This window comes from Salmo salar, chromosome 15, assembly GCF_965601325.2.
Source record: "Salmo salar chromosome 15, fSalSal1, whole genome shotgun sequence".
Taxonomy (NCBI): domain Eukaryota; kingdom Metazoa; phylum Chordata; class Actinopteri; order Salmoniformes; family Salmonidae; genus Salmo; species Salmo salar.
In genome coordinates, this window is record NC_138305.1 from 36750305 (window position 1) to 36762466 (window position 12162).

General features: G+C 40.2%; 1 protein-coding gene across 6 annotated transcripts in view; it reads left to right on the forward strand.

Moving 5' to 3' along the window:
• Window positions 1–4484: 4484 nt before the first annotated feature.
• The window catches only part of LOC106571272 (sentrin-specific protease 6), a 34721-nt gene continuing 27043 nt past the window's right edge, over window positions 4485–12162 (forward strand). For 2 of the 6 annotated variants that reach the window (XM_014144120.3, XM_014144124.3), the window contains exon 1: window positions 4491–5041. In XM_014144120.3, the coding sequence (XP_013999595.1) occupies window positions 5014–5041 (28 nt within the window). In that variant the 5' untranslated portion in view covers window positions 4491–5013. Of the gene's footprint in view, window positions 5042–10725; window positions 10884–10904; window positions 11491–12162 lie in introns of those variants that run through there. The other 4 variants (XR_014380609.1, XM_014144119.3, XM_014144122.3 and 1 more) reach the window with 4 other exon arrangements.

Here is a 12162-nt window from a genome sequence, read left to right on the forward strand (position 1 = left end):
TTTTCACATTTTCTTTAATATCAACTGTGGACATAGATATTGGGACCCCAGTGATGACTCCCCTCAATCTAGCATAAGCACCAGGTACATGGCTTTTAATCTTCTTCCATTCAGCTTTTCCATTTGCAGAATGTTTTCTTGCTGAGCCTGGCTACCACACAATATTAACAATTGACCATTTCTGATGAACAAGGATAATTTCACTTCACCTACCTCTTTCTCTATGGCAATAGTTGAATAGGGTGTAAGTGAGGCCCCGTGGTCTCATCAAACACTATCACCACTTTCTACTCTAACAAATCACTATTCTTGTTTCCTACCTTGGCCCTCTTTGTGCTTTCTTTACTAGACACTCCACTGCTTTCTGTATCATGATCCCTCTTCTTCCCATGTCTTTCCACTACTGACCATCCCAGTCCTTGACCCTCATCTTCCAGTTCCATACCATCAGAACTGACACCCATATTGTCCTGATTCCAGGACAGCTGTTGCTTCACCATCTTTTTCTCCATTTCGTCTGCACTACTCACCACCATTTCCAACCCTCTCTCACACACAAACTCTGCCCCCGTGGATCTGAGCCACATTAGTGTATGACTTTCGGCTATCGCAGATGCACCTCTCCTGATTTAACTTCTCGACTTTCGTCGAGTTGCTGGCTTTCACCTCGTCACTGAAACGCACCCAATGTTTCAGAATTAGCAGGAAGTGCAGCATATTTAGGTTCGGGAAAAACTGAATGCAAAACATTATTGCATTGAAAAAAATCTGTTTACAGATCCACAACAATTTGTAATTGTTTTTGTCTTGCAGAAACGGTCAGATATAGCAAGTGTCACTGCAAAAGCAAACATTCTGACAACCCTTTGAAAGACATTTGATCAAGTTCGCCATGCATTGCGATTTACTTTAGATACTGTTTTGGCCTAATTCCAATACTTACAAAGTATACAGCCAATAAGAGCGTTATTGTCACCATAAAATGTGAATGATGGGCGTTTTTCAGGCGGCGTTATAATGCTCGTTCACGCGGGCCAGTTTTACGACAGGTCTGATTTATAATGGGAAATATGTATGGCATGTGGCAAGTTTATAAATCTCAATCAGTGGCGACCCGTCATTCAGGGCAGGTGGGGAAGAGACCCAACTGTTTTGAGCACCACATGTTTAGGTAAAAAAAAAAAAAGATCTATATACAGTACCTGTCACATCTGCTCCCGGAGCGCCAGGCTGCCCAGCATTGCTCGCTCCTGCCACCATCATTACGCACACCTGCCTCCCCGTCACACGCTTCAGCAATTATTGGACTCACCTGGACTCAATCACCTCTGTCATTACCTCTCCTATATTTGTCAGTTCCCCAACTCTGTTCCTCGCTGCTGCATTGTTTGTCGTCTGTCCTTATACTAACCGGTGCTGTTGCTTTTGCTTGTTTGTTCCATGTCTGTTCAAATTAAATGTTAACTCCAGTACCTGCTTAACAGCTCCAGCGTCAGTTCTTACAGTACCAGTCAAAATTTTGGACACACCTACTCATTTAAGGGTTTTTCTTTATTTTTACTATTTTCTAAAATGTATAATAATATTGAAGACATCAAAACTATGAAATAACACATATGGAATCATGTAGTAACCCAAAAAGTTTTCAACAAATCCAAATATATTTTAAATTCTTCAAAGTAGCCACCCTTTGCCTTTGACAGCACAAGGTCATTGGCCACAGATAAAATGACGTCAAATCACGTTATATCTACCGTAGCTTTGATTGGAATGATCATGTCAACATGGTACTTTCAAAATATTAGCTAGCAAGCTAGACAAGCAGTCATCAACGTGAATCAAGTCGACAATCTACTGGCAAATCCTTTTCAATCATTTTCATATAAAGAGAAATTATAGATAAAACATATTGGTGCTCATCGGCAATTGGACATAAATATTACACAAGTTGGAAATCGTAAATTCAACAATAAGTGGTTTGGAAGGAATCAGTTGCTAACTGCAAGCTTTGCAAAGCAATCACTAGCCTGCTATTCAGTGGAGAGGGTGTGTGGTCCAAGTCTGGGTTGAAGGGTCTCTTTTCCAAGCTTAAAAGGACAAACATTCACTCACAACACACCATGGGCCAGAAAAGGTTGAATATATTGGCCATGCTGTCAATCCAGCATGACTGCTGCCGTGTTCAAGACAACTGGGAACTCCAAAAAAAATGAGCTCCAATTGGGAAAATAAGTTTTGAATGGACCTCAAACTCAGAATTCCAAGTCTAGAACTATGGCCTCTTTGTAGAGCGCCAACCTGAAGATCTCTGACGTCATGATTTGACCTTGTTTTTTTTTCTTGAGTTCCCAGTAGTTTTGAAAGCACCATAAATGCTCAGAATACACTCTTATTCATAAACAAAGAACAGGTACTCTAGCTAAATATAATAACATTAAATAATTTGCCATTAGTGAAAACAGCGAAAATCAATTTAATCTTTACATTGTAAAATCATTATAAATAGGCATATATTTATTTCATTTCCATGATGGTTCACCTTTTCCATTGACGTTTGTAGGCTACATCTGAATACTGTAATGTCAAATTTCTCATAGACAATATTTCATTTATGAACGCAATACATATCAATTCCTAACCTTTTCTGGCCATGATGAGTTCATATTCCCGAAGTAGCCATACAACAAATTACCATGCAAATCTCTCATTTAATTTGGCCTATTAGATAGGCTATTATAATTAGAGTTTTTGCTCTATGCATCCTAAAGGGAGTGCAGTTTATAACATACAGTAGAATTGAACAGGTGAACAGACAGTTGATCTTTGCATTTAAGTGTGTAGGCTACCACTGTAAGTAGGCCTACTGTAGTTTATTATTTTTTGACTAGACAATGTTTCAGAATTCGTAGGCATTGCATCATATTTAGGTTAGGGAATAAGTAAATGCAAAACATTGAATTCAAAGGAGCTGTTTACAGGTCCACAACAATGTGCAATTGTTTTTGTCTTTCAGACACTTGTTCAGATAGTTTACAGCAAATGTCACAACAAAAGAAAACATTCTGCGAACACCTCCAAAGACATTTAATCAAGTTCGCCATTGCTATTTCCTTGACAAGCATTTTGCTACACCCACAATAACATCTGCTAAATATGTGTATGTGACCAATACAATTTTATTTAATTTGAGATACTGTCTTGGCCTAATTCCAATACTTCCAAAGTATACATGCACCTGTTTTTCAGGCGGTGTTATAATGCTTGTTTATTCCTGCACAGTTTAAAGACAGGTCTGATTTATAACCGGAAAATGCGAATGTATGGCGCGCACCAAGATTCTAAATCTCAACATTTTTGTGCATGAGCACACAGATATTTTGTGTAAAATTTACACAACTGCTATAAGTGATACCCCTTAGGAGTGAAGAAGCTTTGTAACATACGGGTTTGTACCAATGATGTATATAAACCCTGGATTAATATTCCTATGTGTTGGCCAATGAGAGGCTTTAAAGCCACCGGTAGGCCATATTGGACCTCCCCAAAAGAAGCAGTCCTCTATAGGGATGAATGGAATTCTACAGTATTTCAATTAAACGTTTCAACAACAAAATTACATTTATTTTGTTTATTTACATTTTTATCAAAATATACTTTCAGGAAAATGGATGGCAGGTTAGCGCGTTGGGCCAGTAACTGAAAGGCTGTTGGTTCCAATCCCCGAGCCGACAAGGCTCTGTCGATGTGCCCTTGAGCAAGGCACTTAACCCTATTTGCTCCTGTGAGTCGCTCTGGATAAGAGCGTCTACAAAAATGTAAAAATGAACATGTTTTTATAGGCCTATATTTTGTCATGTTTTATTTGTATGTTTAATTCACATAATATAATTGAAAAGTATGCATTAAGGTGTTTGTAATATAATAAATGTGGAAAAAACACGTTGGGCTTAATAAATCAATTTCTATAGCTTCCAAAGTATTTTTACGACGGTGGGGGAGTGCCAAGATGGAGGCGTGGGGCTTCAAAACAGCATCCCCTGATAGTCATCTAGTGTATATATAAATTACTGAGATGGTTGTAAACGCTGCTACTGGAGAGTTGACTCCACCTAGCAGTTGTCTGTGGTTTGGGAAAGTGAATTGAGGGATGTGGTATTTCAGAGATCAGTGTTGCTGTGAACACTGCTGAACAGTAGGGATGGGACGATTTTTCTTGTTTGTCTAGAAGGGGTTCAGCTTTTGTCAAAATTGACTTTGCTATCATCAGTAGGCTTCATCCATGGCCGCAGGAATATGTTTTGGGTTGGGGATGCTGGTATTTTTTTCTCCATTCACACAGGAGTAATAAATGCCTAGTTCACAAAATGTGTGTGTGTGTGTGTGTGTGTGTGTGTGTGTGTGGGGGGGGGGGGGGGGGTATAAAAAAAGAAGCACCCCTACTTCACGTGGATATGGCTACACCAAATCTTTTGTCACTTTGTTGCACACAAGCCCAATGATTTCCAAGCAATAATTTGTCAGGCAGCTTATCATGGCAGATGACTGTAACCATGGGTGAATTTAGAGCCTACTTACAGTAGCTTTGCAAGCCCGTACCTTCACAGACAGAATAGGCTACGTGGAGGCAGCAGCAGCAGATGATGTGCCCAAGTCGACGCACGTATTATTTTGATTTTTGTTGTTTTATCTAGCACCTGAATGAGTAATAATAACAATAATCGGCAAATCAATAGGGGCATTTCCAGTCAATTATTCTAGCTACCAAATAATGTTGGTCATGCAGTTTATAGCTAGCTAGCTACTTTGTAACAATCGAATGAACACAATGTGTGTCGCGCTAACAAAATAATTCTGAGACCAGTACGGTACATTTGGCAATTTGTTTTTCGGCTACAAAAAAGTAATCGACACATTGTGCACAGAACCACAAAGAGCCTAATCGCGAGCCCTTCGCGAGACTGGGTCGCTGATGAGAAGCAAACACCATCTGAGAGAGAGAACATGGAATAAACCATGGCCCACAATATACGCTTTTTTGAAGGTAAGGTGTTACTATATTCACCTAATAGCGAAGACAAGGCAATGTCGGTTAGCAATCGCATTCCTAGGTAAATTAGACGCCATCAGATACATTGCACGCGTGTAAATGTGGGTTCAATCATGTTCAGAGCGAGCTAGCTAGTTAACTAAAGTTCGTTATGCCTTGCAGACCTAACTACATGTATTCGCTTAACTTACAGCTGCTGTGACAGTGCATGGACAAAACCACTTAACTAATAGGCACGATTAAAATTGAATTATTATTAGTAAATCTACTAAACTAGCTAGTAGCTATTGTTGATGCTAGCTAACTTGCCCGTGTAACGTTGGCTATCAGACTAGCTGGTACTAGCTTGTTAGCTGGCCTCATATCGTAGGAAATTGGACACTAATTGACTGATACGTTTGCGCAGTATTTTTACAGGATTAACGTTAGTTTTATAACTTTCGACAGCTTGCTGTGCCATGGGGTGAAGTTGTAACGTTACTGTACTTGCGAACGGCCAGACAGCAAGGCCTAGCTAGCTAACGTTAGTTACCTAATTGTTGACGGGCCTTCCTGTCAACTAGTATATACTTTTACAATATTTTTTTTATTTCATATATAGCTACATAGTTTCAACAGTGGATCAACGTAACGTTATTTGTTGGTTGGTTAGCTAGCTACCTATAAACAATGTATTCTTTCGGCTTTTTAAGGTAAAGCACAGCCAGGGCTCTTCATTTCAGACAGCACATAACAAAGTTAGTAGCTAGCTAGTCTGACGGTGTTTATGTAAATAGCCAACAACCCAGGAAGGACAAAGCATATGCTTTATCTATATAACGTGCACGTTTCTGCATTGTACAGGTGCACACGTAACAGTAATGCAATGTCAAAGAAGCTAGTTAATTCACAAAAACAAGAAAGGGACTACTTCTGTAGCTAAGCACCACGCCAGTGTGGAATGTGGTGTCTCAGAATCAGTGTGTCCCACAGGGGTGGGGGAGTTGAGGCCTATTGCTCCACAGAACACAACTTCAAACAAGACTAACACATTTGAATATATTTTTTTTTGTATTAAAGGTGCTGCAAGTCATCCAATTTCCCAAGTAAAAATATCCTGTGAATGACCGAAACATCACCCATATCATTTGTACGCTATTAAAATGCACATATTTGAAGAAATCAAACATGTTATCTCATCAGAACGTCTGAAAGGACAGCTTGGGTGGGTGGGGAGTTTATAATTCTGAGCTCACCTTGACTGACAGCTCTTTGAAACACCATTATGGTCGTTGCCAGGTAACAAACTAAACAATGGACCACATGTCATTGATGACCAGGTAAACAACATGTTATTCTGAGCCTAAATAGTATGCATCAACCCATTTTCTCTGTAAAATGCTCTCATGGTCAACAGAGCTGATCATGGACTGTTGGATATCAGACAAACAGCTGCAATACACAATTGCATTGCTATTGTTTTGTAGCTAATTACCGAATACACTTCTTTACAATAATTAGTAAAGCCTGAGCCACCTTGGAAACTTAGACATAAGAAAATGTACATGAAAACAGCTTACAATAGGTGTACTGGACAATTTATTTGTGCCTCTGCATTATAAGTGACAATATGTTCAGAATTGTACACTACGTGGCCAAAAGTATGTGGACACCTGCTCGTCAAACATCTGTCCAAAATCATGGGCATTAATATTGGGCATTAATATTGCTATAACAGCCTCCACTCTTCTGGGAAGGCTTTCCACTAGATGTTGCAACATTGCTGAATGGAACTTGCTTCCATTCAGCCATGAGCATTAGTGAGGTCGGGCACTGATGTTGGGCGATTAGGCCTGGCTCGCAGTTGATGTTCCAATTCATCCCAAAGGTATTGGATGGGGTTGAGGTCAGGGCTCTGTCCACGCCAGTCAAGTTCTTCCACACTGATCTCGAGAAACCATTTATGTATGGATCTTGCTTTGTGCACGGGGCATTGTCATGCTGAAACAGGAAAGGGCCTTCCCTGAACTGTTGCCACAAAGTTGTAAGCATAGAATTGTCTAGAATGTCATTGTATGCTGTAGCGTTAAGATTTCCCTTCACTGGCGCTGAGGGGCCTAACCTGAACCATGGAAAAACAGCCCCAGACCATTATTCCTCCTCCACCAAATTTTAAATTTGGCACTATGCATTGGGGCAGGTAGCGTTCTCCTGGCATCTGCCAAACCTAGATTTGTCCATCGGACTGCCAGATGGTGAAGCGTGATTCATCATGCCAGAGAACACATTTACACCACTCCAGCCGACACTTGGCATTGCGCATGGTGATCTTAGGCTTGTGTTCGGCCATGGAAACCCATTTTTTGAAGCTCCCGCAAGAACAGTTCTAGTGCTGACTTTGCCTTCAGAGGCAGTTTGGAACTCGGTAGTGAGGGTTGCAACCGAGGATAGACAATTTCTACTCACTTCAGCACTCGGCGGCCCCGTTCTGTGGCCTACCACTCAGCTGTTGTTTGTTGCTCCTAGACATTTCCACTTCACAATAACAGCACTTACAGTTGTCCTGGGCAGCACTAGCAGGGCAGACATTTTACAAACTGACTTGTTGGAAAGGTGGCATCCTATGACGGTGCCATGTTGAAGTCACAGCTCTTCAGTAAGTCCATTCTACTGCCAATGTTTGTCAATAGTGATTGCATGGCTGTGTGCTTGATTTTATACACCTGTCAGCAACGGGTGTGGCAGAAATAGCCGAATCCACTAATTTAAAGGGGTTTCCACATACTTTTGTTAATGTAGTGTATGTATTAGACATATATATTTGATATTTTGGCTATGCTGGCCTACTGTAAATTATTGATCAACATGAACTGAGAAATAATGGTGAGACATTTAACACCCTAAACATTTGAGCCAGAAGCCTAATACCCAACCGCAGGACCCCATTGCATCGTAGAATTTGTAACGCTCACCTTCCTGTCCAAATGCTTGATTAAAAAAAAAAAAAACATTTTAATAATGATACAAAGTAACAATGTTAAGTCATCATGTAAAAGTGAATTACTTAGACTTTAGGAAATACAACCAACTACAGAGATTGATGGAAGGGGAGTGGGAGTGGAGGGGGACCCATGTTCCCCGCTTCAATCAAGCAGGATTCAGTCACCCCCAAGATTGAAGCGGGAGACAAATCCAGCTATGGCCTCCTAGTCAGGCCTCTCACACTGGGCATACAGGGGTCCTGGGATGGACAGCTTGCACAGCTTCCACACATACTGCACTGGATCAAGGGTGACCTCGTTGAAGAGGAGATCCAGGAGCCTGTCTACGTAGCCTGTAATGTTTTTGAAAAGGGAAATGTTTGTTAAATGGGTAGTGAATTTAATTTCCTCCATCAAATTTTATTTGTCACATACACAGGGTTAGCAGATGTTAATGCGAGTGTAGCGAAATGCTTGTGCTTCTAGTTCCGACCATGCAGTAATATCTAACAAGTAATCTAACCTAACAATTTCACAACAACTACCTTATATGTACATAAAAATATATGAATGAGTGATGGCCGAACGACATAGGCAAGATGCAGTAGATGGTATAGAGTACTGTATATACATATGAGATGAGTACTGTAGGGTATGTAAACATTATATAAAGTGGCATTGTTTAAAGTGGCTAGTGATCCATTTATTACATACATTTTTCCATTATTAAAGTGGCTAGAGTTGACTTTTGAGTTATGATGCTATCAATTCATTGATATAGTGATCTACTCATTCTACAATGTGTTTTTGAAGTACTCAATTGGAAATATGCAATATTTGGTCTTGCACTTTTTTGGGAAACTTTTCAATGTTTTGTATTTGTAATTTTTGTTTTCCTGAAATTAATAATGATGACATACAGTATGTTGGATCTGTCCTCACAGCATATTCCCCCCTTCTTTGCATCACAGCATTCCTGCTGCGGTGATTGCCTGGGAAGCTGAGCCGACAGAGTAGATTTAGAATTTAAAAAATTGTCTATCATTACAGTTTGATGATAGTGGAAAGACAAAAGGAGATGGACAGTGAAATAATAGTGTAATGTTAAATTAACACTATGGCATCTAGTCACAACAGTGTGCTTTTTCTGGTGTGCTGGTAGGTAGCCTGCTAGCTAAAGGTCACAACACAGATGAAAAGGGGTTGTTTACAAGTATCATTCTGACACATTCTGCTTGAGCTATCTTACAGAGCCGTATAACGTGCACGTGATTACGGTTTTAAGGCTTTGCATATTTAAATGAGTTAAGATTATAAAATGCTGCCATTGGTGTATAAAATGTCAGTCTTTAAGTGAAGTTGCATAAAACCGGAAGTAATGTGTGCCTCCTGAATCCAACTGGTTGACATGGGGGGGAAATCAACTTTGTCAATGTACCTGCTGCAGTCATTTTTCATACTTGGGTCAACCTACTATGAACTGGTTTCATCTCAAATATCATCCAGTTTGATGAAAAACCTGAACCTTTAACACTTGTAGTCATTACCAATTAGGCTAAGTAATAGTCCTAAGTTATTCACTGCCTGTGCAATGTGCAGCAAGGAAGTAGTTGATATGGGGACAGTTGATATGGGGACAGTTTATGCAACCCAAAGGCATGTTGATCAATGACATTTACTGGATTAGCTTGGTTTATTTTTTTTCTTGCTATACTACATTGCTAGCTTTATAGACCACATCCTGTGAGAGGAGTCAGCAGGGGCTCTAAAGTGTGACTAAATATTTTGCTGAGTTTTATTTCGGGACCGCTGTGTGACAAGGAAAAAAATCTCCCAAATAATAATTGTTGTAATGATAAGGCTTCACTGTGCAGATTCGATACAGCAAAAGATCTGTCTGACCCATATTAACGGAGCAACATTTTGTTTCTTGATATGAGTGGATTGCCCGGACCTTATTTTGCATTCATAAACCACGTCCTGGGCCATTCTAAAACTGCTTGTGCGTTGTTAATCATTTGTTTAGGCTTTGTTCAGTCATGGCTAGCTAGCTAACAACCTGGTAACTACCAGTGTATCCAAACATTTGGGGTCACAGAAAGGAAAAGGGACCGCTTCTTCAGGAGATCATTGAATTGCATATCTCTTGCATGTTATCATTCGTATCAACATTTTAGCTTCTCTAATAAACTCCTTACAGTGTTATTTGTTTCTAGCAGGGGTTGGAACCAAAATTATTCCGAGGGGCAGGTAGCCTAAACACGCACACGCACTGGAAAGGATTTTCAGCTTGCAGGCAGACACTGGAATACATTTGAGTGACCGAGTGAGGGCTTTTCATAGGCGCTTTATTGCGTTTTTATGTGGGACTAGAAAAAAAATGTGTGGAATGTAAAATAATGTTATTAACTGGTTCCCATGCTTTTAAAATAACGGTTCTGTTCTGGAACAGTATGGATCACTTTCGTTACAGGTTCCGCTTCTGTTCCTTGAAGAACTTTATTTTTCGGTTGTGTTCCCTCAACCGGTTCCAACCAGGGATGCAAACTAGTCACCTTTAGGCGAAATTCACCGTTTTGAATCCAAAATAGGTGACCTACGTGATTCGTGTAGATTCGATGAGAAACGTTTAGGAGGGGAGGGGAGGGGGGGTTTGGATCAGGACCACTACTGGCTATAAGCGAACGAGTGACGCGCGTTTGGAGCAATACTGGCTGTATCCAAGGCTCAGTCAATCGTTCACATAACAGAATGCAGCGCAGCACGCGACTGAAGAAGAAAGAATATAACCAATTTACCATTTACAGCATCAGCTCGCGCTCTGGAAAGGCAGCTTGTCAGTTACAGCAGCGGGTCCCCTGGACGATAACGAAGAGGTAACGTTAGATGAGAAGCCTGACCACGGACACGGGGGTGATGAAGCGTACTTCATGAGCTGTGACCGAAAAAACTACTGGCATTTGGGAAGTTTGACGTGAGGGATAAAGTGTGGTGGAACAAGTATTAGCATTGTTAAGTATCTTGCTAGCTGGATCAAATTGTCCGTTAGCTAGCCAGAGAAATGCTGAGCAACATTAGCCAATTTTAACGGATCAAATAATTGCGTTTATGGTGTGAAAATTAGCTTGCTATTGAAGTCAGACAGCTAACGTTAGCTCATCTGATGTTGTAACTTTAGTTAGCTAACATTAGTAACCTAACCAATTTGCTATAGTATTAACTGGTATACGACTCCTTGTCGTTCCTCAAGTTATAATGCGTTGGTTGCTTACTGGACCCTAGCAATCTGTGTGAAACAACTAGCTAACGAACTAACCACTATCTGTTAACTAATGATTTCCCGCTACAGTAACGTTATGAGGTTCATTTTCAGAATGAGAGAATTAGGTGAAAATGGGGTATTGCTTGTTAATTAAACAAGTGGATTCAAGGATCAAGTGCAGCTGGAGCTGGGCCTGGGTTAAGCTGGATGCCACTATAGAGGTGAAAGGACCACACACTCCCTCTTTCTCACTTTTTCAATACAGTGGATAGAAAGGGGTATGCCAGGTGTACTCTCAGCCTGAAAGAGATCAATTATGCCTACGAAGGGTATCATGCTCTGCTGCCACATTGAAGAACAGATGTCCACAGGCAGAAAATGTACAATGTAATAATGTGCAGTGTAGTCCAAAGATGTTGTGTTGAATATAGTGGCCACTATAGCAGAGCAAAAAATAGAATGCCTGTTTGTTTCGTTCTATTTCTACTTTAAGATGTTTTTTTTCCCCCCCAAGTGCAATAGTTGTGTGTGGTCACAAGCGTTTTATTATAAAGGCTGTCATGGATAACTGCAATATTATTGTTTTTTTTTTTCTTCTCAAGACTTGTCATTTGCAGTAAAGTCTAGGCAACAATTAACATTGGATTGCTCTCGCTCCATTTTTTAGCTGTGAGTTAGGTTCACATTAATCACTTTATTTTACACACAGACTGATCATGTAGATCATATTCTTTGTTTAGTTAGCATGTTTCAGTGCAAAAAGTGTCACCTTTTTTGGGACCTCACCGGTTTGCATCCCTGGTTCCAACCCCTGGTTTAAAAATCACAAAATGTGCTTCAAAAGAAGCTAGAATTCATATAGGCTGTATCTCAATAAATAAATAAAAAATCAT